General features: G+C 41.2%; 1 protein-coding gene across 1 annotated transcript in view; it reads right to left on the reverse strand.

Moving 5' to 3' along the window:
- Positions 1–463: 463 nt before the first annotated feature.
- Positions 464–27,226, reverse strand: part of LOC106582396 (transmembrane protein 163a) — a 129,744-nt gene continuing 102,981 nt past the window's right edge. The window contains exons 6-8 of the mRNA XM_014165469.3: positions 2,311–2,422; positions 1,559–1,700; positions 464–693 (exon numbers count right to left, since the gene is read on the reverse strand). Of these exons, the coding sequence (XP_014020944.1) occupies positions 633–693; positions 1,559–1,700; positions 2,311–2,422 (315 nt within the window). The 3' untranslated portion in view covers positions 464–632. The remainder of the gene's footprint in view (positions 694–1,558; positions 1,701–2,310; positions 2,423–27,226) is intronic.

A 27,226-nucleotide genomic window follows, 5' to 3' on the forward strand; every position in this document is an offset into this window, starting at 1 on the left:
ATTATGATCTTGTGCCTTTCAAAATGCCAGGGCTTCCAGGTCGCTTAGCAACAATGGCAAGGGGTTCAAATAGACATGCCAAAGGAACGCTCCTCTCTCTGGTACCAGACGTTAATGCCAACCTCTTCCTAGTCATTTTCTCACCCCTTTCATTCCCTCCTTTTCTGGATAGTAGTAACGATGGACAGAATGTGTCAGGAGGTAAGGAGAAACGGTTGGGGGGGGTGGGGTGGTTGGATGGGAAAAGCTTGATTGAGGGGTTGGCATTCAGAATGACAACATCTTAATGTCTTTCATTGTTTTGCCCTCCGAGTCTTTCCAGGCTAAGGCCTGTGTGTGTGTGTGTGTGTGTGTGTGTGTGTGTGTGTGTGTGTGTGTGTGTGTGTGTGTGTGTGTGTGTGTGTGTGTGTGTGTGTGTGTGTGTGTGTGTGTGTGTGTGTGTGTGATGAGAGAGAGAGAGAGAGAGAGAGAGAGAGAGAGAGAGAGAGAGAGAGAGAGAGAAAGAGAAAGAGAGAGAGAGAGAGAGAGAGAGAGAGAGAGAGAGAGAGAGAGAGAGAGGCGGAAGGGAGGGGTTGGGGCTGTGGCAGGTGTAACCCTGGTCCTCGGAGCATCCCACTAATCTGGTGACTGGCTCACTCAAAGCGTTCGTAGTTCCTGGTCTGTCTCACCCTGGGTACCATGTCCAGCAGGAGTCTGGAGGAAGGGAAGAAGAGAGACATGTCATGTGATACAAGAGTAGATAAGATGTGTCATAACACATTAAATGTTTGACTGTGTATAAAACAACTACAATTGTTAAATCAACCATTTTAAAAACACGCACACATAAAACTTCAAAAAGACACACATCCACATGAGTAAAGTCATGGAGGTTAACAAACATTATAAACTGGGTGGTTCGAGCCCTGAATGCTGATTGACTGACAGCCGTGGTATATCAGACCATGTACCACGGGTATGACAAAACATTTATTTTTACTGCTCTAATTACATTGAGAACCAGTTTATAACAGCAATAAGGCACCTCAGGGGGTTGTGGTGTATGGCCAATATATCACGTCTAAGGGCTGTATCCAGGCACTCCGCGTTGCGTCATGCTTAAGAACAGTCCTAAGCCGTGGTATATTGGTCATATACCACACCTCCTCGTGCCTTACCGCTTAAATAAAGTCTGGGACTTATTTCCATTGTGGTCCTCTCTAACTGTAAGATAAGATAGTGACTTTCTTTTTCCCATGGGGGAATGTGTGTCAATATACACCATGTGGTCCTATTTATGACTAATGGGTGTGTATCATGTGTGTCTGTCAGGGTTGGGCTCAATTCCACATTTAATTGATAATGCCTCATAAATTCCAATTCAATTCTTGAATTTGAAGTAGTATACAGGATACAGAATTTCTATTCGAATTTGAATGAAAGGAAATAGAATTTAATTCAGTGAAATTCAAATGCTTCTTCTATTCAATATTAGGTATAGTCTATACAAATATAAATCTTGTAAATAAAACATCAAACATGTCTGTCTGTGCGTGTGTGCAGGCTACACTTCTCTTACTTGACCCCATACGCGAGGATGACGAGTCCGATGATGACGCCGATGGATCCGTCCAGGTACCAGACGTCAGGGTGGTGTCTGAACACCTCAGCACTGATGAGGATGGAGAAACCCATGATTCCCCCCACCATGGAGTTAAACGCTACAGCCACAGAGAAGAACCCCATTAATAACACACCATGGAGTTAAAAAGTAATGTGCCTGCCTCCATGTCTGTCTGGTGGGAAATAAGTGAAAAGGGTCTGAGAACAGAACAGCAACCTCAGACTTATTGGATTGTTGCTTTGTGAAAACCTGGGGGGAGAGAGAAGGGGGAGGGAGAGAGAGAGAGAGAGAGAGAGAGAGAGAGAGAGAGAGAGAGAGAGAGAGAGAGAGAGAGAGAGAGAGAGAGAGAAAACCAACAAGTGAGGGAGCGGGTGTATCGGGCGAGGGAGAGAGGGATGGAGGGAGGGGGTGAGGCTCTACTTTGAGCCCATGGGAGAGGAGTGTCTACAGCTGGACCACGTACACCAGCCACCCCCTCAGCTCTTATGTATTACCATCATTTGTTTTTCTGACTTTCTCCCATTTTTCTCACCTCCCTGGCACAAGGCCTTATATTGCTGCTTTAATTGGCTCCAGTTCAAGTAGGCATGCTGTGCAAGCCCTTGGTACAGTATTTGTGAGTGTGTGTGTCTATGTGTGTGTGTGTGTTGTGTGTGTGTGTGTGTGTGTGTGTGTGTGTGTATATGAGTCAGTCTTTCCTGGCCTACCGTCAGTGATGAGGGCTCTACTGGTCAGCACTCTCCCCAGCATGAACTTCAACACAGCCAGGATAATACACATAATCCCACTGACAATAGACACACTGAAGAGGAAGTCATCCTGAGAAATGGAGAGAGAGAAAGCGAGAGAGAAATAGAGAGAGAGAGAGAGAGAGAGAGAGAGAGGGAGAAAGAGAGAAAGAGACAGAGACAGAGACAGAGAGAGAGAGAGAGGAGATGAGAGGAGAGGAGAGGGAGAAAGAGAGAAAGAGACAGAGACAGAGACAGAGAGAGAGAGAGAGGAGATGAGAGGAGAGGAGAGGGAGAAAGAGAGAATGAGAGAAAGAGACAGAGATTGAGAAAGAGAGTGGAGGGGAGAGGGAGAGAATAGAAAGGACAAAAGGTAGAAAATCTACAGTGAGATGAGTGAAATAGTTACGGAGTGCTCTTGTTAAGTTTTCAGCAGTGTCATTAATATTAATATGGCACAGCCAGGCTTGCAGTATGTGCCTCTCCTCTCCACAAGGTCATTATGTTTGGTATGGTGTTACTGTGATAAAACACTGCTTCACAAACACATGATGCCTCCTATCCAGTATTAGGGCTCTATTCAATCTGTGTCGCTGAAGTGATAGAACAGAAATGTAAAAGTCATTTCCGATTGAGACGAAATATGACCATTTACCGTGAAGGCAGTCTCCGCTAACGCGAGAACATTGCATTTAAATTCCAATCATGCTGTAACGCTGACCTTCCGCGATCCGGATTGAATAGAGCCCTTAGTGAAACAAAAGGTGACAAACAGCTTGGTATAGACACATGTTGTGTTTATACAATATGCTGTATATCCACTGTAAACTCCAAGGCATTTTTAACTGAAATACTTCTAGTAATTGTACTCAAACTCAATGAAAAGTCATTATTACTTAAAATGTTTATGTGGTGCTGACTCAAAACTAACGGGAAGTCACACCAACTAAATTTTTTAAAGATATGAAAACAAATGAACTTTTTTCCCAGCATGCTCTTCTGCAGGTAGAGTTTTTGGACATGTTTCTAATATCTGTGTTTTTGAATGTACATTGAGTGATTGATTGATTAAATGTTTTGCTACACAAAAATAATTGTTTTATAAACTACATTTTTGCACCCATTACTGAAATGGTTTAAATGGCTTAGGTAGTTTCCTCCCACTGTTCTTAACCCTGGCAGTCATTATGAATGCAGGTTGCTGGTGATTACAAATTTCAACTGTTGGATAGCCTAAAGCTGGCTAGATTCCAATAGGAATTACACATCACTATGCAAGCCAGCATAATGTGATTTACAGTTAGGGTTGCAAAATTCAGCTACATTTCCCAGGTATTTCCATAAATCCTGGTTGGAAAATTACTGGAAAAATGTTTGTGAAAGTTTGTGGAATTTTGCAATCCAACTTGCAGGCCTGATGTGGCCTGTAAACTAGGAGTTTCAGGCCACTGTATAAGGCCTTATGATATATGTAATGGTTCAGTTATAATGATAATATTCACCTAGGAACTCACTTGGTGAAGGCCACAGGACTGAAAATGAAAATCTCTGTCACTAACAAATACACTCATTGGTGGCAAATCTACAATTCAATGGAAAAGGTAAGGCACACTGGGAAATGATTGGAGGTGTGGCTTAGTGGGGGCGTTACATTTACATATACCTTACTCAAAAAAACTGCATTTGTATTACTCATATGAAGGTAGTACTGCTCACTGCAGATATTTAAGCCCCCAGATACAAATGTTTTGCATACCCTGCCATCATGATATATCATTCAACCAGGTAGGCCTATTTTACAGGCAACATTTAACACATAAGAGTCTAAGACCTGTCTAAGCCAGCATATACAAACGCATTGAATAACAGATTCACTACATGGATCAACAGTTAGTCCCAAAATTAAAAGGAACTTTGTTCTGAGGCGTCTGTCCTATATCTGAGAGATATAAAAAAGATCAGGAAACATTAGTTATTTTTTATTTACATGTATTTAACACCTTATTTTTGCCACTAAACAGTCTAAGCCCTATCTTAGCAAGGGAAGGGGGTACTACTAAGCTATATGTAATTGTATTAAGGTCATACCAAGGATAATTTTGCTATTTGATTTGAAATTTTAAGACCCCTTGAATTATCAAACAAATATATTTAAACAATTATTTGCTGAAACATTTTATTTGGCCTTACTGCTATTAGCCCATACAAACACATTGAATAACAAAATCACACCACCCTACCCAAAGCACCCCAGTACATTCTGAGTGTTCCCTATTACTCCCCACATCAGAAGCCTTTACCAAGTCAAACTGCGGTCTGGAATCAATACTGAACAACATTACTGGTTGTTCCTCTATCTAATATGGAGATATCTTCCCTTCCCTCTGCATGTTCAGACTCAAACACCTTCTGTCTGTGAGGCGGTTGTGAGAGAGAGAGACAGAAGGTGTTTTTCCTTTCTTTCTATCATTTATCCCTGGCTCAAATTAAAAGTCCACTTCCACACAGCAGCTGGGAAACCAATCTAACTACTCCATTTTTAATCAGGATCCACTCACTGGCCACTGAGGGTTAGGGAGGGTGGACGTGAGAGGAATCCACGCATTCACACAGAGCTACCACCACCACAGCAAGCCCTCTGTCTGTCCTGACCTTTGACTCAGTTTAGGACTTCCTCCCTACCAGTCCTCCCCAGTCTGAAATGAGAGCCATGACCTCTATACACAGTATCTTACTAGACCTGACCACTATCCACTATACACTGTATCTTACTAGACCTGACCTCTATCCACTATACACTGTATCTTACTAGACCTGACCTCTATCCACTATACACTGTATCTTACTAGACCTGACCTCTATCCACTATACACTGTATCTTACTAGACCTGACCTCTATCCACTATATCTTACTAGACCTGACCTCTATCCACTGTATCTTACTAGACCTGACCACTATCCACTATACACTGTATCTTACTAGACCTGACCTCTATCCACTATACACTGTATCTTACTAGACCTGACCTCTATCCACTATACACTGTATCTTACTAGACCTGACCTCTATCCACTATACACTGTATCTTACTAGACCTGACCTCTATCCACTATACACTGTATCTTACAAGACCTGACCTCTATCCACTGTATCTTACTAGACATGAACTCTATACACTGTATCTTACTAGACCTGACCTCTATCCACTATACACTGTATCTTACTAGACCTGAACCCTATCCACTATACACTGTATCTTACTAGACCTGACCTCTATCCACTGTATCTTACTAGACCTGACCTCTATCCACTATACACTGTATCTTACTAGACCTGACCTCTATCCACTATACACTGTATCTTACTAGACCTGACCTCTATCCACTATATCGTACTAGTCTTGACCTCTATCCACTATACACTGTATCTTACTAGACCTGACCTCTATCCACTATACACTGTATCTTACTAGACCTGACCTCTATCCACTATACACTGTATCTTACTAGACCTGACCTCTATCCACTATACACTGTATCTTACTAGACCTGACCTCTATCCACTATACACTGTATCGTACTAGTCTTGACCTCTATCCACTATACACTGTATCTTACAAGACCTGACCTCTATCCACTGTATCTTACTAGACATGAACTCTATACACTGTATCTTACTAGACCTGACCTCTATCCACTATACACTGTATCTTACTAGACCTGAACCCTATCCACTATACACTGTATCTTACTAGACCTGACCTCTATCCACTGTATCTTACTAGACCTGACCAATATCCACTATACACTGTATCTTACTAGACCTGACCTCTATCCACTATACACTGTATCGTACTAGTCTTGACCTCTATCCACTATACACTGTATCTTACAAGACCTGACCTCTATCCACTGTATCTTACTAGACATGAACTCTATACACTGTATCTTACTAGACCTGACCTCTATCCACTATACACTGTATCTTACAAGACCTGACCTCTATCCACTGTATCTTACTAGACCTGACCTCTATCCGCTATCCACTGTATCTTACTAGACCTGACCTCTATCCACTATCCACTGTATCTTACTAGACCTGACCTTTATCCACTATCCACTCGATCTTACTAGACCTGACCTTTATCCACTATCCACTCGATCTTACTAGACCTGACCTCTATCCACTATACACTGTATCTTACTAGACCTGACCTCTATCCACTATCCACTGTATCTTACTAGACCTGACCTCTATCCTCTATCCACTGTATCTTACTAGACCTGACCTCTATCCACTATACACTGTATCTTACTAGACCTGACCTCTATCCACTATACACTGTATCTTACTAGACCTGACCTCTATCCACTATCCACTGTATCTTACCAGACCTGACCTCTATCCACTATATCTTACTAGACCTGACCTCTATCCACTATAAACAGTATCTTACTAGACCTGACCTCTATCCACTATACACTGTATCAAACTAGACCTGACCTCTATCCACTGTATCTTACTAGACTTGACCTCTATCCACTATATCTTACTAGACCTGACCTCTATCCACTATATCTTACTAGACCTGACCTCTATCCACTATATCTTACTAGACTTGACCTCTATCCACTATATCTTACTAGACCTGACCTCTATCCACTATATCTTACTAGACCTGACCTGTATCCACTATCCACTGTATCTTACTAGACTTGACCTCTATCCACTATCCACTGTATCTTACTAGACCTGACCTCTATCCACTATACACTGTATCTTACTAGACCTGACCTCTATCCAGTATACACTGTATCTTACTAGACCTGACCTCTATCCACTATATCTAACTAGACCAGACCTCTATCCACTATACACCGTATCATACTAGACCTGACCTCTATCCACTATATCTTACTAGACCTGACCTCTATCCACTATCCACTGTATCTTACTAGACTTGACCTCTATCCTCTATCCACTGTATCTTACTAGACCTGACCTCTATCCACTATCCACTGTATCTTACTAGACCTGACCCCTATCCACTATACACTGTATCTTACTAGACCTGACCTCTATCCACTATACACTGTATCTTACTAGACCTGACCTCTATCCACTGTATCTTACTAGACCTGACCTCTATCCACTGTATCTTACTAGACCTGACCTCTATCCACTGTATCTTACTAGACCTGACCTCTATCCACTGTATCTTACTAGACCTGACCTCTATCCACTGTATCTTTCTAGACCTGACCTCTATCCACTATCCACTGCATCTTACTAGACATGACCTCTATCCACTATATCTTACTAGACATGAACTCTATACACTGTATCTTACTAGACCTGACCTCTATCCACTATACACTGTATCTTACTAGACCTGACCTCTATCCACTATACACTGTATCTTACTAGACCTGACCTCTATCCACTGTATCTTACTAGACCTGACCTCTTTCCACTATCCACTGTATCTTACTAGACCTGACCTCTTTCCACTATCCACTGTATCTTACTAGACCTGACCTCTATCCACTGTATCTTACTAGACCTGACCTCTATCCACTGTATCTTACTAGACCTGACCTCTATCCACTATACACTGTATCTTACTAGACCTGACCTCTATCCACTGTATCTTACTAGACCTGACCTCTATCCACTATACACTGTATCTTACTAGACCTGACCTCTATCCACTATACACTGTATCTTACTAGACCTGACCTCTATCCACTATACACTGTATCTTACTAGACCTGACCTCTATCCACTGTATCTTACTAGACCTGACCTCTATCCACTATACACTGTATCTTACTAGACCTGACCTCTATCCACTGTACACTGTATCTTACTAGACCTGACCTCTATCCACTATACACTGTATCTTACTAGACCTGACCTCTATCCACTATACACTGTATCTTACTAGACCTGACCTCTATCCACTATCCACTGTATCTTACTAGACCTGACCTCTATCCACTATACACTGTATCTTACTAGACCTGACCTCTATCCACTATACACTGTATCTTACTAGACCTGACCTCTATCCACTATACACTGTATCTTACTAGACCTGACCTCTATACCCTGTATCTTACTAGACCTGACCTCTAGCCACTATACACTGTATCTTACTAGACCTGACCTCTATCCACTATACACTGTATCTTACTAGACCTGACCTCTATCCACTGTATCTTACTAGACCTGACCTCTATCCACTATCCACTGTATCTTACTTGACCTGACATCTATCCACTATATCTTACTAGACCTGACCTCTATCCACTATACACTGTATCTTACTAGACCTGACCTCTATCCACTATACACTGTATCTTACTAGACCTGACCTCTATACACTGTATCTTACTAGACCTGACCTCTATCCTCTATCCACTGTATCTTACTTGACCTGACCTCTATCCACTATACACTGTATCTTACTAGACCTGACCTCTATCCACTGTACACTGTATCTTACTAGACCTGACCTCTATCCACTATCCACTGACTCTTACTAGACCTGACCTCTATAAACCGTATCTTACTAGACCTGACCTCTATAAACCGTATCTTACTAGACCTGACCTCTATCAACTGTACACTGTATCTTACTAGACCTGACCTCTATCCACTATCCACTGACTCTTACTAGACCTGACCTCTATAAACCGTATCTTACTAGACCTGACCTCTATCCACTATCCACTGACTCTTACTAGACCTGACCTCTATAAACCGTATCTTACTAGACCTGACCTCTATCCACTATCCACTGACTCTTACTAGACCTGACCTCTATCCACTATCCACTATATCTTACTAGACCTGAACTCTATCCACTATATCTTACTAGACCTGACCACTATCCACTGTATCTTACTAGAACTGACCTCTATCCACTATCCACTGTATCTTACTAGACATGACCTCTATCCACTATATCTTACTAGACCTGATCTCTATCCACTATACACTTTATCTTACTAGACCTGACCTCTATAAACCGTATCTTACTAGACCTGACCTCTATCCACTGAATCTTAATAGACCTGACCTCTATCCACTATCCACTATATCTTACTAGACCTGACCTCTATCCACTATATCTTACTAGACCTGACCTCTATCCACTGTATCTTACTAGAACTGACCTCTATCCACTATATCTTACTAGACCTGACCTCTATCCACTGTATCTTACTAGACCTGACCTCTATCCACTATACACTGTATCTTACTCGACCTGACCTCTATCCACTATACACTGTATCTTACTAGACCTGACCTCTATCCACTATACACTGTATCTTACTAGACCTGACCTCTATCCACTATACACTGTATCTTACTAGACCTGACTTCTATCCACTATATCTTACTAGACCTGACCTCTATCCACTGTATCTTACTCAACCTGACCTCTATCCACTATACACTGTATCTTACTAGACCTGACCTCTATCCACTGTATCTTACTAGACCTGACCTCTATCCACTATATACTATCTTACTAGACCTGACCTCTATCCACTATCCACTGTATCTTACTAGACCTGACCTCTATCCACTATCCACTGTATCTTACTAGACCTGACCTCTATCCACTATCCACTGTATCTTACTAGACCTGACCTCTATCCACTAAACACTGTATCTTACTAGACCTGACCTCTATCCACTATCCAATGTATCTTACTAGACCTGACCCCTATCCACTATACACTGTATCTTACGAGACCTGACCTCTATCCACTATACACTGTATCTTACTAGACCTGACCTCTATCCACTGTATCTTACTAGACCTGATCTCTATCCACTATATCTTACTAGACCTGACCTCTATCCACTATACACTGTATCTTACGAGACCTGACCTCTATCCACTATACACTGTATCTTACTAGACCTGACCTCTATCCACTGTATCTTACTAGACCTGATCTCTATCCACTATACACTGTATCTTACTAGACCTGACCTCTATCCACTATACACTGTATCTTACTAGACCTGACCTCTATCCATTATCCACTGTATCTTACTAGACCTGACCTCTATCCACTATCCACTGTATCTTACTAGACCTGACCTCTATCCACTATACACTGTATCTTACTAGACCTGACCTCTATCCACTGTACACTGTATCTTACTAGACCTGACCTCTATCCACTATCCACTGACTCTTACTAGACCTGACCTCTATAAACCGTATCTTACTAGACATGACCTCTATCCACTATATCTTACTAGACCTGACCTCTATCCACTATATCTTACTAGACATCACCTCTATCCACTATATCTTACTAGACCTGACCTCTATCCACTATACACTGTATCTTACTAGACCTGACCTCTATCCACTATACACTGTATCGTACTAGTCCTGACCTCTATCCACTATACACTGTATCTTACAAGACCTCACCTCTATCCACTGTATCTTACTAGACATGAACTCTATACACTGTATCTTACTAGACCTGACCTCTATCCACTATACACTGTATCTTACTAGACCTGAACCTCTATCCACTATACACTGTATCTTACTAGACCTGACCTCTATCCACTATATCGTACTAGTCTTGACCTCTATCCACTATACACTGTATCTTACTAGACCTGACCTCTATCCACTATACACAGTATCTTACTAGACCTGACCTCTATCCACTATACACTGTATCAAACTAGACCTGACCTCTATCCACTGTATCTTACTAGACTTGACCTCTATCCACTATATCTTACTAGACCTGACCTCTATCCACTATATCTTACTAGACCTGACCTCTATCCACTATATCTTACTAGACTTGACCTCTATCCACTATATCTTACTAGACCTGACCTCTATCCACTATATCTTACTAGACCTGACCTCTATCCACTATCCACTGTATCTTACTACACTTGACCTCTATCCACTATCCACTGTATCTTACTAGACCTGACCTCTATCCACTATACACTGTATCTTACTAGACCTGACCTCTATCCAGTATACACTGTATCTTACTAGACCTGACCTCTATCCACTATACACTGTATCTTACTAGACCTGACCTCTATCCACTATATCTTACTAGACTTGACCTCTATCCTCTATCCACTGTATCTTTCTAGACCTGACCTCTATCCACTATCCACTGTATCTTACTAGACCTGACCTCTATCCACTATATCTTACTAGACATGAACTCTATACACTGTATCTTACTAGACCTGACCTCTATCCACTATACACTGTATCTTACTAGACCTGACCTCTATCCACTATATCTTACTAGACATGAACTCTATACACTGTATCTTACTCGACCTGACCTCTATCCACTATACACTGTATCTTACTAGACCTGACCTCTATCCACTATACACTGTATCTTACTAGACCTGACCTCTATCCACTATACACTGTATCTTACTAGACCTGACCTCTTTCCACTATACACTGTATCTTACTAGACCTGACCTCTATCCACTATACACTGTATCTTACTAGACCTGACCTCTATCCACTATACACTGTATCTTACTAGACATGACCTCTATCCACTATAGACTGTATCTTACTAGACCTGACCCCTATCCACTATACACTGTATCTTACTAGACCTGACCTCTATCCACTGTATCTTACTAGACCTGACCTCTATACCCTGTATCTTACTAGACCTGACCTCTAGCCACTATACACTGTATCTTACTAGACCTGACCTCTATCCACTATACACTGTATCTTACTAGACCTGACCTCTATCCACTGTATCTTACTAGACCTGACCTCTATCCACTATCCACTGTATCTTACTTGACCTGACATCTATCCACTATATCTTACTAGACCTGACCTCTATCCACTGTATCTTACTAGACCTGACCTCTATCCACTATCCACTATATCTTACTCGACCTGACCTCTATCCACTATATCTTACTAGACCTGACCACTATCCACTGTATCTTACTAGAACTGTCCTCTATCCACTATACACTATCTTACTAGACCTGACCTCTATCCACTATCCACTGTATCTTACTAGACATGAACTCTATACACTGTATCTTACTAGACCTGACCTCTATCCACTATACACTGTATCTTACTCGACCTGACCTCTATCCACTATACACTGTATCTTACTAGACCTGACCTCTATCCACTATACACTGTATCTTACTAGACCTGACTTCTATCCACTATATCTTACTAGACCTGACCTCTATCCACTGTATCTTACTCAACCTGACCTCTATCCACTATACACTGTATCTTACTAGACCTGACCTCTATCCACTATCCACTGTATCTTACTAGACCTGACCCCTATCCACTATACACTGTATCTTACGAGACCTGACCTCTATCCACTATACACTGTATCTTACTAGACCTGACCTCTATCCACTGTATCTTACTAGACCTGATCTCTATCCACTATATCTTACTAGACCTGACCTCTATCCACTATACACTGTATCTTACTAGACCTGACCTCTATCCACTAGACACTGTATCTTACTAGACCTGAACTCTATCCACTGTATCTTACTAGACCTGACCTCTATACACTGTATCTTACTAGACCTGACCTCTATCCACTATACACTGTATCTTACTAGACCTGACCTCTATACACTGTATCTTACTAGACCTGACCTCTATACACTGTACACTGTATCTTACTAGACCTGACCTCTATCCACTATCCACTGACTCTTACTAGACCTGACCTCTATCCACTATACACTGTATCTTACTAGACCTGACCTCTATCCACTATACACTGTATCTTACTAGACCTGACCTCTATCCACTATACACTGTATCTTACAAGACCTGACCTCTATCCACTATACACTGTATCTTACTAGACCTGACCTCTATCCACTATATCGTACTAGTCTTGACCTCTATCCACTATACACTGTATCTTACAAGACCTGACCTCTATCCACTGTATCTTACTAGACTTGACCTCTATCCACTATATCTTACTAGACCTGATCTCTATCCACTATATCTTACTAGACCTGACCTCTATCCACTATATCTTACTAGACTTGACCTCTATCCACTATATCTTACTAGACCTGACCTCTATCCACTATATCTTACTAGACCTGACCTCTATCCACTATCCACTGTATCTTACTACACTTGACCTCTATCCACTATCCACTGTATCTTACTAGACCTGACCTCTATCCACTATACACTGTATCTTACTAGACCTGACCTCTATCCAGTATACACTGTATCTTACTAGACCTGACCTCTATCCACTATACACTGTATCTTACTAGACCTGACCTCTATCCACTATATCTTACTAGACTTGACCTCTATCCACTATCCACTGTATCTTACTAGACTTGACCTCTATCCACTATCCACTGTATCTTACTAGACCTGACCTCTATCCACTATCCACTGTATCTTACTAGACCTGACCTCTATCCACTATCCACTGTATCTTACTAGACCTGACCTCTATCCACTATACACTGTATCTTACTAGACCTGACCTCTATCCACTGTACACTGTATCTTACTAGACCTGACCTCTATCCACTATCCACTGACTCTTACTAGACCTGACCTCTATAAACCGTATCTTACTAGACATGACCTCTATCCACTATATCTTACTAGACCTGACCTCTATCCACTATATCTTACTAGACATCACCTCTATCCACTATATCTTACTAGACCTGACCTCTATCCACTATACACTGTATCTTACTAGACCTGACCTCTATCCACTATACACTGTATCGTACTAGTCTTGACCTCTATCCACTATACACTGTATCTTACAAGACCTGACCTCTATCCACTGTATCTTACTAGACATGAACTCTATACACTGTATCTTACTAGACCTGACCTCTATCCACTATACACTGTATCTTACTAGACCTGAACCCTATCCACTATACACTGTATCTTACTAGACCTGACCTCTATCCACTATATCGTACTAGTCTTGACCTCTATCCACTATACACTGTATCTTACAAGACCTGACCTCTATCCACTATAAACAGTATCTTACTAGACCTGACCTCTATCCACTATACACTGTATCAAACTAGACCTGACCTCTATCCACTGTATCTTACTAGACTTGACCTCTATCCACTATATCTTACTAGACCTGACCTCTATCCACTATATCTTACTAGACCTGACCTCTATCCACTATATCTTACTAGACTTGACCTCTATCCACTATATCTTACTAGACCTGACCTCTATCCACTATATCTTACTAGACCTGACCTCTATCCACTATCCACTGTATCTTACTACACTTGACCTCTATCCACTATCCACTGTATCTTACTAGACCTGACCTCTATCCACTATACACTGTATCTTACTAGACCTGACCTCTATCCAGTATACACTGTATCTTACTAGACCTGACCTCTATCCACTATACACTGTATCTTACTAGACCTGACCTCTATCCACTATATCTTACTAGACTTGACCTCTATCCTCTATCCACTGTATCTTTCTAGACCTGACCTCTATCCACTATCCACTGTATCTTACTAGACCTGACCTCTATCCACTATATCTTACTAGACATGAACTCTATACACTGTATCTTACTAGACCTGACCTCTATCCACTATACACTGTATCTTACTAGACCTGACCTCTATCCACTATATCTTACTAGACATGAACTCTATACACTGTATCTTACTCGACCTGACCTCTATCCACTATACACTGTATCTTACTAGACCTGACCTCTATCCACTATACACTGTATCTTACTAGACCTGACCTCTATCCACTATACACTGTATCTTACTAGACCTGACCTCTATCCACTATACACTGTATCTTACTAGACCTGACCTCTATCCACTATACACTGTATCTTACTAGACCTGACCTCTATCCACTATACACTGTATCTTACTAGACATGACCTCTATCCACTATAGACTGTATCTTACTAGACCTGACCCCTATCCACTATACACTGTATCTTACTAGACCTGACCTCTATCCACTGTATCTTACTAGACCTGACCTCTATACCCTGTATCTTACTAGACCTGACCTCTAGCCACTATACACTGTATCTTACTAGACCTGACCTCTATCCACTATACACTGTATCTTACTAGACCTGACCTCTATCCACTGTATCTTACTAGACCTGACCTCTATCCACTATCCACTGTATCTTACTTGACCTGACATCTATCCACTATATCTTACTAGACCTGACCTCTATCCACTGTATCTTACTAGACCTGACCTCTATCCACTATCCACTATATCTTACTAGACCTGACCTCTATCCACTATATCTTACTAGACCTGACCACTATCCACTGTATCTTACTAGAACTGTCCTCTATCCACTATCCACTGTATCTTACTAGACATGAACTCTATACACTGTATCTTACTAGACCTGACCTCTATCCACTATACACTGTATCTTACTCGACCTGACCTCTATCCACTATACACTGTATCTTACTAGACCTGACCTCTATCCACTATACACTGTATCTTACTAGACCTGACTTCTATCCACTATATCTTACTAGACCTGACCTCTATCCACTGTATCTTACTCAACCTGACCTCTATCCACTATACACTGTATCTTACTAGACCTGACCTCTATCCACTGTATCTTACTAGACCTGACCTCTATCCACTATACACTATCTTACTAGACCTGACCTCTATCCATTATCCACTGTATCTTACTAGACCTGACCTCTATCCACTATCCACTGTATCTTACTAGACCTGACCTCTATCCACTATCCACTGTATCTTACTAGACCTGACCCCTATCCACTATACACTGTATCTTACGAGACCTGACCTCTATCCACTATACACTGTATCTTACTAGACCTGACCTCTATCCACTGTATCTTACTAGACCTGATCTCTATCCACTATATCTTACTAGACCTGACCTCTATCCACTATACACTGTATCTTACTAGACCTGACCTCTATCCACTAGACACTGTATCTTACTAGACCTGAACTCTATCCACTGTATCTTACTAGACCTGACCTCTATACACTGTATCTTACTAGACCTGACCTCTATCCACTATACACTGTATCTTACTAGACCTGACCTCTATACACTGTATCTTACTAGACCTGACCTCTATACACTGTACACTGTATCTTACTAGACCTGACCTCTATCCACTATCCACTGACTCTTACTAGACCTGACCTCTATCCACTATACACTGTATCTTACTAGACCTGACCTCTATCCACTATACACTGTATCTTACTAGACCTGACCTCTATCCACTATACACTGTATCTTACAAGACCTGACCTCTATCCACTATACACTGTATCTTACTAGACCTGACCTCTATCCACTATATCGTACTAGTCTTGACCTCTATCCACTATACACTGTATCTTACAAGACCTGACCTCTATCCACTATAAACAGTATCTTACTAGACCTGACCTCTATCCACTATACACTGTATCAAACTAGACCTGACCTCTATCCACTGTATCTTACTAGACTTGACCTCTATCCACTATATCTTACTAGACCTGATCTCTATCCACTATATCTTACTAGACCTGACCTCTATCCACTATATCTTACTAGACTTGACCTCTATCCACTATATCTTACTAGACCTGACCTCTATCCACTATATCTTACTAGACCTGACCTCTATCCACTATCCACTGTATCTTACTACACTTGACCTCTATCCACTATCCACTGTATCTTACTAGACCTGACCTCTATCCACTATACACTGTATCTTACTAGACCTGACCTCTATCCAGTATACACTGTATCTTACTAGACCTGACCTCTATCCACTATACACTGTATCTTACTAGACCTGACCTCTATCCACTATATCTTACTAGACTTGACCTCTATCCACTATCCACTGTATCTTACTAGACTTGACCTCTATCCACTATCCACTGTATCTTACTAGACCTGACCTCTATCCACCATACACTGTATCTTACTAGACCTGACCTCTATCCAGTATACACTGTATCTTACTAGACCTGACCTCTATCCAGTATACACTGTATCTTACTAGACCTGAACTCTATCCACTATACACTGTATCTTACTAGACCTGACCTCTATCCACTATACACTGTATCTTACTAGACCTGACCTCTATCCACTATATCTAACTAGACCAGACCTCTATCCACTATACACCGTATCATACTAGACCTGACCTCTATCCACTATATCTTACTAGACCTGACCTCTATCCACTATCCACTGTATCTTACTAGACCTGACCTCTATCCACTATCCACTGTATCTTACTAGACCTGACCTCTATCCACTATCCACTGTATCTTACTAGACCTGACCTCTATCCACTATACACTGTATCTTACTAGACCTGACCTCTATCCACTGTATCTTACTAGACCTGACCTCTATCCACTGTATCTTACTAGACCTGACCTCTATCCACTATACACTGTATCTTACTAGACCTGACCTCTATCCACTATACACTGTATCTTACTAGACCTGACCTCTATCCACTATACACTGTATCTTACTAGACCTGACCTCTATCCACTATACACTGTGTCTTACTAAACCTGACCTCTATCCACTATACACTGTATCTTACTAGACCTGACCTCTATCCACTATACACTGTATCTTACTAGACCTGACCTCTATCCAGTATTGTCAGGGATTTCTTCGTCTTCTGACGATATAACGAAATCATCGTCGGAAAAGGTAGACCAATACGCAGCAGGTATGTGATTGTTCATTTTGAACATTTATTCACTTCAAAATGAATACAAAACAACAAACAAAAACCACGAACGATTGACAAACTGACAGTCTGGTAAGGCACTAGGCTAAACACAGAACAATCACCCACCAAAAGCAAACATAAACACACCCTACTATATGGGACTCTCAATCAAAGGCAGATAGACAACACCTGCCTTCAACTGAGAGTCCCAACCCCAATTAACCAAACATAGACATACACTCACTAGACTCCACATAGAAATACCTAGACATAAACCAAAACCCGGAATTACTAAATCAAACACCCTTTTTACAAAACACACCACCCTGAAACACACCACTAGACCTGACCTCTATCCACTATACACTGTATCTTACTAGACCTGACCTCTATCCACTATCCACTGTATCTTACTAGACCTGACCTCTATCCACTATACACTGTATCTTACTAGACCTGACCTCTATCCACTATACACTGTATCTTACTAGACCTGACCTCTATCCACTATACACTGTATCTTACTAGACCTGACCTCTATACACTGTATCTTACTAGACCTGACCTCTATCCACTGTATCTTACTAGACCTGACCACTATCCACTATACACTGTATCTTACTAGACCTGACCTCTATCCACTATACACTGTATCTTACTAGACCTGACCTCTATCCACTATCCACTGTATCTTACTAGACCTGACCCCTATCCACTATACACTGTATCTTACTAGACCTGACCTCTATCCACTATACACTGTATCTTACTAGACCTGACCTCTATCCACTGTATCTTACTAGACCTGACCTCTATCCACTGTATCGTTCTAGACCTGACCTCTATCCACTATCCACTGCATCTTACTAGACCTGACCTCAATCCACTATACACTGTATCTTACTAGACCTGACCTCTATCCACTATACACTATCTTACTAGACCTGACCTCTATCCACTATCCACTGTATCTTACTAGACATGAACTCTATACACTGTATCTTACTAGACCTGACCTCTATCCACTATACACTGTATCTTACTAGACCTGACCTCTATACACTGTATCTTACTAGACCTGACCTCTATCCACTGTACACTGTATCTTACTAGACCTGACCTCTATCCACTATACACTGTATCTTACTAGACCTGACCTCTATCCACTATATCTAACTAGACCAGACCTCTATCCACTATACACCGTATCATACTAGACCTGACCTCTATCCACTATATCTTACTAGACCTGACCTCTATCCACTATCCACTGTATCTTACTAGACCTGACCTCTATCCACTATCCACTGTATCTTACTAGACCTGACCTCTATCCACTATCCACTGTATCTTACTAGACCTGACCTCTATCCACTATACACTGTATCTTACTAGACCTGACCTCTATCCACTGTATCTTACAAGACCTGACCTCTATCCACTGTATCTTACTAGACCTGACCTCTATCCACTATACACTGTATCTTACTAGACCTGACCTCTATCCACTATACACTGTATCTTACTAGACCTGACCTCTATCCACTATACACTGTATCTTACTAGACCTGACCTCTATCCACTGTATCTTACTAGACCTGACCTCTATCCACTATCCACTGTATCTTACTAGACCTGACCTCTATCCACTATACACTGTGTCTTACTAAACCTGACCTCTATCCACTATACACTGTATCTTACTAGACCTGACCTCTATCCACTATACACTGTATCTTACTAGACCTAACCTCTATCCAGTATTGTCAGGGATTTCTTCGTCTTCTGACGATATAACGAAATCATCGTCGGAAAAGGTAGACCAATACGCAGCAGGTATGTGATTGTTCATTTTGAACATTTATTCACTTCAAAATGAATACAAAACAACAAACAAAAACCACGAACGATTGACAAACTGACAGTCTGGTAAGGCACTAGGCTAAACACAGAACAATCACCCACCAAAAGCAAACATAAACACACCCTACTATATGGGACTCTCAATCAAAGGCAGATAGACAACACCTGCCTTCAACTGAGAGTCCCAACCCCAATTAACCAAACATAGACATACACTCACTAGACTCCACATAGAAATACCTAGACATAAACCAAAACCCGGAATTACTAAATCAAACACCCTTTTTACAAAACACACCACCCTGAAACACACCACTAGACCTGACCTCTATCCACTATACACTGTATCTTACTAGACCTGACCTCTATCCACTATCCACTGTATCTTACTAGACCTGACCTCTATCCACTATACACTGTATCTTACTAGACCTGACCTCTATCCACTATACACTGTATCTTACTAGACCTGACCCCTATCCACTATACACTGTATCTTACTAGACCTGACCTCTATCCACTATACACTGTATCTTACTAGACCTGACCCCTATCCACTATACACTGTATCTTACTAGACCTGACCTCTATCCACTGTATCTTACTAGACCTGACCACTATCCACTATACACTGTATCTTACTAGACCTGACCTCTATCCACTATACACTGTATCTTACTAGACCTGACCTCTATCCACTATCCACTGTATCTTACTAGACCTGACCCCTATCCACTATACACTGTATCTTACTAGACCTGACCTCTATCCACTATACACTGTATCTTACTAGACCTGACCTCTATCCACTGTATCTTACTAGACCTGACCTCTATCCACTGTATCTTTCTAGACCTGACCTCTATCCACTATCCACTGCATCTTACTAGACCTGACCTCTATCCACTATATCTTACTAGACATGAACTCTATACACTGTATCTTACTAGACCTGACCTCTATCCACTATATCTTACTAGACATGAACTCTATACACTGTGTCTTACTAGACCTGACCTCTATCCACTGTACACTGTATCTTACTAGACCTGACCTCTATCCACTATACACTGTATCTTACTAGACCTGACCTCTATCCACTATACACTGTATCTTACTAGACCTGACCCCTATCCACTATACACTGTATCTTACTAGACCTGACCTCTATCCACTATACACTGTATCTTACTAGACCTGACCTCTATACACTGTATCTTACTAGACCTGACCTCTATCCACTGTACACTGTATCTTACTAGACCTGACCTCTATCCACTATACACTGTATCTTACTAGACCTGACCTCTATCCACTATACACTGTATCTTACTAGACCTGACCTTTATCCACTATCCACTGTATCTTACTAGACCTGACCTCTATCCACTATCCACTGTATCTTACTAGACCTGACCTCTATCCACTATCCACTGTATCTTACTAGACCTGACCTCTATCCACTATACACTGTATCTTACTAGACCTGACCTCTATCCACTATATCTTACTAGACCTGACCTCTATCCACTATATCTTACTAGACATGAACTCTATACACTGTATCTTACTAGACCTGACCTCTATACACTGTATCTTACTAGACCTGACCTCTCTCCACTATACACTGTATCTTACTAGACCTGACCTCTATCCACTATACACTGTATCTTACTAGACCTGACCTCTATCCACTATACACTGTATCTTACTAGACCTGACCTCTATCCACTATACACTGTATCTTACTAGACCTGACCTCTATCCACTGTATCTTACAAGACCTGACCTCTATCCACTGTATCTTACTAGACCTGACCTCTATCCACTATACACTGTATCTTACTAGACCTGACCTCTATACACTGTATCTTACTAGACCTGACCTCTATCCACTGTACACTGTATCTTACTAGACCTGACCTCTATCCACTATACACTGTATCTTACTAGACCTGACCTCTATCCACTATACACTGTATCTTACTAGACCTGACCTTTATCCACTATCCACTGTATCTTACTAGACCTGACCTCTATCCACTATCCACTGTATCTTACTAGACCTGACCTCTATCCACTATCCACTGTATCTTACTAGACCTGACCTCTATCCACTATACACTGTATCTTACTAGACCTGACCTCTATCCACTATATCTTACTAGACCTGACCTCTATCCACTATATCTTACTAGACATGAACTCTATACACTGTATCTTACTAGACCTGACCTCTATACACTGTATCTTACTAGACCTGACCTCTCTCCACTATACACTGTATCTTACTAGACCTGACCTCTATCCACTATACACTGTATCTTACTAGACCTGACCTCTATCCACTATACACTGTATCTTACTAGACCTGACCTCTATCCACTATACACTGTATCTTACTAGACCTGACCTCTATCCACTGTATCTTACAAGACCTGACCTCTATCCACTGTATCTTACTAGACCTGACCTCTATCCACTATACACTGTATCTTACAAGACCTGACCTCTATCCACTGTATCTTACTAGACCTGACCTCTATCCTCTATCCACTGTATCTTACTTGACCTGACCTCTATCCACTATACACTGTATCTTACTAGACCTGACCTCTATCCACTATACACTGTATCTTACTAGACCTGACCTCTATCCACTATCCACTGTATCTTACTAGACCTGACCTCTATCCACTATACACTGTATCTTACTAGACCGGACCTCTATCCACTGTATCTTACTAGACCTGACCTCTATCCACTATACACTGTATCTTACTAGACCTGACCTCTATCCACTATACACTGTATCTTACAAGACCTGACCTCTATCCACTATACACTGTATCTTACTAGACATGAACTCTATACACTGTATCTTACTAGACCTGACCTCTATACACTGTATCTTACTAGACCTGACCTCTATCCACTGTACACTGTATCTTACTAGACCTGACCTCTATCCACTATACACTGTATCTTACTAGACCTGACCTCTATCCACTATACACTGTATCTTACTAGACCTGACCTTTATCCACTATCCACTGTATCTTACTAGACCTGACCTCTATCCACTATCCACTGTATCTTACTAGACCTGACCTCTATCCACTATCCACTGTATCTTACTAGACCTGACCTCTATCCACTATACACTGTATCTTACTAGACCTGACCTCTATCCACTATATCTTACTAGACCTGACCTCTATCCACTATATCTTACTAGACATGAACTCTATACACTGTATCTTACTAGACCTGACCTCTATACACTGTATCTTACTAGACCTGACCTCTCTCCACTATACACTGTATCTTACTAGACCTGACCTCTATCCACTATACACTGTATCTTACTAGACCTGACCTCTATCCACTATACACTGTATCTTACTAGACCTGACCTCTATCCACTATACACTGTATCTTACTAGACCGGACCTCTATCCACTGTATCTTACTAGACCTGACCTCTATCCACTATCCACTGTATCTTACTAGACCTGACCTCTATCCACTATACACTGTATCTTACTAGACCGGACCTCTATCCACTGTATCTTACTAGACCTGACCTCTATCCACTATACACTGTATCTTACTAGACCTGACCTCTATCCACTATACACTGTATCTTACAAGACCTGACCTCTATCCACTATACACTGTATCTTACTAGACCGGACCTCTATCCACTGTATCTTACTAGACCTGACCTCTATCCACTATCCACTGTATCTTACTAGACCTGACCTCTATCCACTGTATCTTACTAGACCTGACCTCTCTCCACTATACAATCTATCTTACTAGACCTGACCTCTATCCACTATACACTGTATCTTACTAGACCTGACCTCTATCCACTATATCTTACTAGACCGGACCTCTATCCAATATACACTGTATCTTACTAGACCTGACCTCTATCCACTATACACTGTATCTTACTAGACCTGACCTCTATCCACTGTATCTTACTAGACCTGACCTCTATCCACTATACACTGTATCTTACTAGACCTGACCTCTATCCACTATACACTGTATCTTACTAGACCTGACCTCTATCCACTATATCTCACTAGACCTGACCTCTATCCACTATCAACTGTATCTTACTAGACCTGACCTCTATCCACTATCCACTGTATCTTACTAGAACTGACCACTATCCACTATCCACTGTATCTTACGAGACATGAACTCTATACACTGTATCTTACTAGACCTGACCTCTATCGACTATACACTGTATCTTACAAGACCTGACCTCTATACACTGTATCTCACTAGACTTGACCTCTATCCACTATACACTGTATCTTACTAGACCTGACCTCTATCCACTATACACTGTATCTTACTAGACCTGACCTCTATCTACTATACACTGTATCTTACTCGACCTGACTTCTATCCACTATCAACTGTATCTTACTCGACCTGACCTCTATCCACTATCCACTGTATCTTACTAGAACTGACCACTATCCACTATCCACTGTATCTTACGAGACATGAACTCTATACACTGTATCTTACTAGACCTGACCTCTATCCACTATATCTTACAGGACCTGACCTCTATACACTGTATCTCACTAGACTTGACCACTATCCACTATACACTGTATCTTACTAGACCTGACCTCTATCCACTATACACTGTATCTTACTAGACCTGACCTCTATCTACTATACACTGTATCTTACTAGACCTGACCTCTATCCACTATACACTGTATCTTACTAGACCGGACCTCTATCCACTGTATCTTACTAGACCTGACCTCTCTCCACTATCCACTGTATCTTACTAGACCTGACCTCTATCCAATATACACTGTATCTTACTAGACCTGACCTCTATCCACTATACACTGTATCTTACTAGACCTGACCTCTATCCACTATATCTTACTAGACCTGACCTCTATCCACTATACACTGTGTCTTACTAGACCTGACCTCTATCCACTGTACACTGTATCTTACTAGACCTGACCTCTATCCACTATACACTGTATCTTACTAGACCTGACCTCTATCCACTATACACTGTATCTTACTAGACCTGACCTCTATCCACTATACACTATCTTACTAGACCTGACCTCTATCCACTATCCACTGTATCTTACTAGACATGAACTCTATACACTGTATCTTACTAGACCTGACCTCTATCCACTATACACTATCTTACTAGACCTGACCTTTATCCACTATATCTTACTAGACCTGACCTCTATCCACTATCCACTGTATCTTACTAGACCTGACCTCTATCCACTATCCACTGTATCTTACTAGACCTGACCTCTATCCACTATCCACTGTATCTTACTAGACCTGACCTCTATCCACTATCCACTGTATCTTACTAGACCTGACCTCTATCCACTATATCTTACTAGACATGAACTCTATACACTGTATCTTACTAGACCTGACCTCTATCCACTATACACTGTATCTTACTAGACCTGACCTCTATCCACTATACACTGTATCTTACTAGACCTGACCTCTATCCACTATATCTTACTAGACATGAACTCTATACACTGTATCTTACTAGACCTGACCTCTATCCACTGTATCTTACTAGACCTGACCTCTATCCACTATATCTTACAAGACCTGACCTCTATCCACTATACACTGTATCTTACTAGACCTGACCTCTATCCACTATACACTGTATCTTACTAGACCTGACCTCTATCCACTATACACTGTATCTTACTAGACCTGACCTCTATCCACTATACACTGTATCTTACTAGACCTGACCTCTATACACTGTATCTTACTAGACCGGACCTCTATCCACTGTATCTTACTAGACCTGACCTCTATCCACTGTATCTTACTAGACCTGACCTCTATCCACTGTATCTTACTAGACCTGACCTCTATCCACTATACACTGTATCTTACTAGACCTGACCTCTATACACTGTATCTTACTAGACCTGACCTCTATCCACTATATCTTACAAGACCTGACCTCTATCCAATATACACTGTATCTTACTAGACCTGACCTCTATCCACTATACACTGTATCTTACTAGACCTGACCTCTATACACTGTATCTTACTAGACCTGACCTCTATCCACTATCCACTGTATCTTACTAGACCTGACCTCTATCCACTGTATCTTACTAGACCTGACCTCTATCCACTATATCTTACTAGACCTGACCTCTATCCACTGTATCTTACTCGACCTGACCTCTATCCACTATCCACTGTATCTTACTAGACCTGACCTCTATCCACTATACACTGTATCTTACTAGACCTGACTTCTATCCACTATCCACTGTATCTTACTAGACCTGACCTCTATTCACTATACACTGTATCTTACTAGACCTGACCTCTATCCACTATACACTGTATCTTACTAGACCTGACCTCTATCCACTGTATCTTACTAGACCTGACCTCTCTCCACTATACACTGTATCTTACTAGACCTGACCTCTATCCACTATACACTGTATCTTACTAGACCTGACTTCTATCCACTATACACTGTATCTTACTAGACCGGACCTCTATCCACTGTATCTTACTAGACCTGACCTCTATCCACTGTATCTTTCTAGACATGACCTCTCTCCACTATCCACTGTATCTTACTAGACCTGACCTCTATCCAATATACACTGTATCTTACTAGACCTGACCTCTCTCCACTATCCACTGTATCTTACTAGACCTGACCTCTATCCAATATACACTGTATCTTACTAGACCTGACCTCTATCCACTATATCTTACTAGACCTGACCTCTATCCACTGTATCTTACTAGACCTGACCTCTATCCACTATACACTGTATCTTACTAGACCTGACCTCTATCCACTGTATCTTACTAGACCTGACCTCTATCCACTATACACTGTATCTTACTAGACCTGACCTCTATCCACTATACACTGTATCTTACTAGACCTGACTTCTATCCACTATACACTGTATCTTACTAGACCGGACCTCTATCCACTGTATCTTACTAGACCTGACCTCTATCCACTGTATCTTACTAGACCTGACCTCTATCCAATATACACTGTATCTTACTAGACCTGACCTCTATCCACTATACACTGTATCTTACTAGACCTTACCTCTATACACTGTATCT

Source organism: Salmo salar, chromosome 21, assembly GCF_965601325.2.
Source record: "Salmo salar chromosome 21, fSalSal1, whole genome shotgun sequence".
Lineage (NCBI taxonomy): Eukaryota > Metazoa > Chordata > Actinopteri > Salmoniformes > Salmonidae > Salmo > Salmo salar.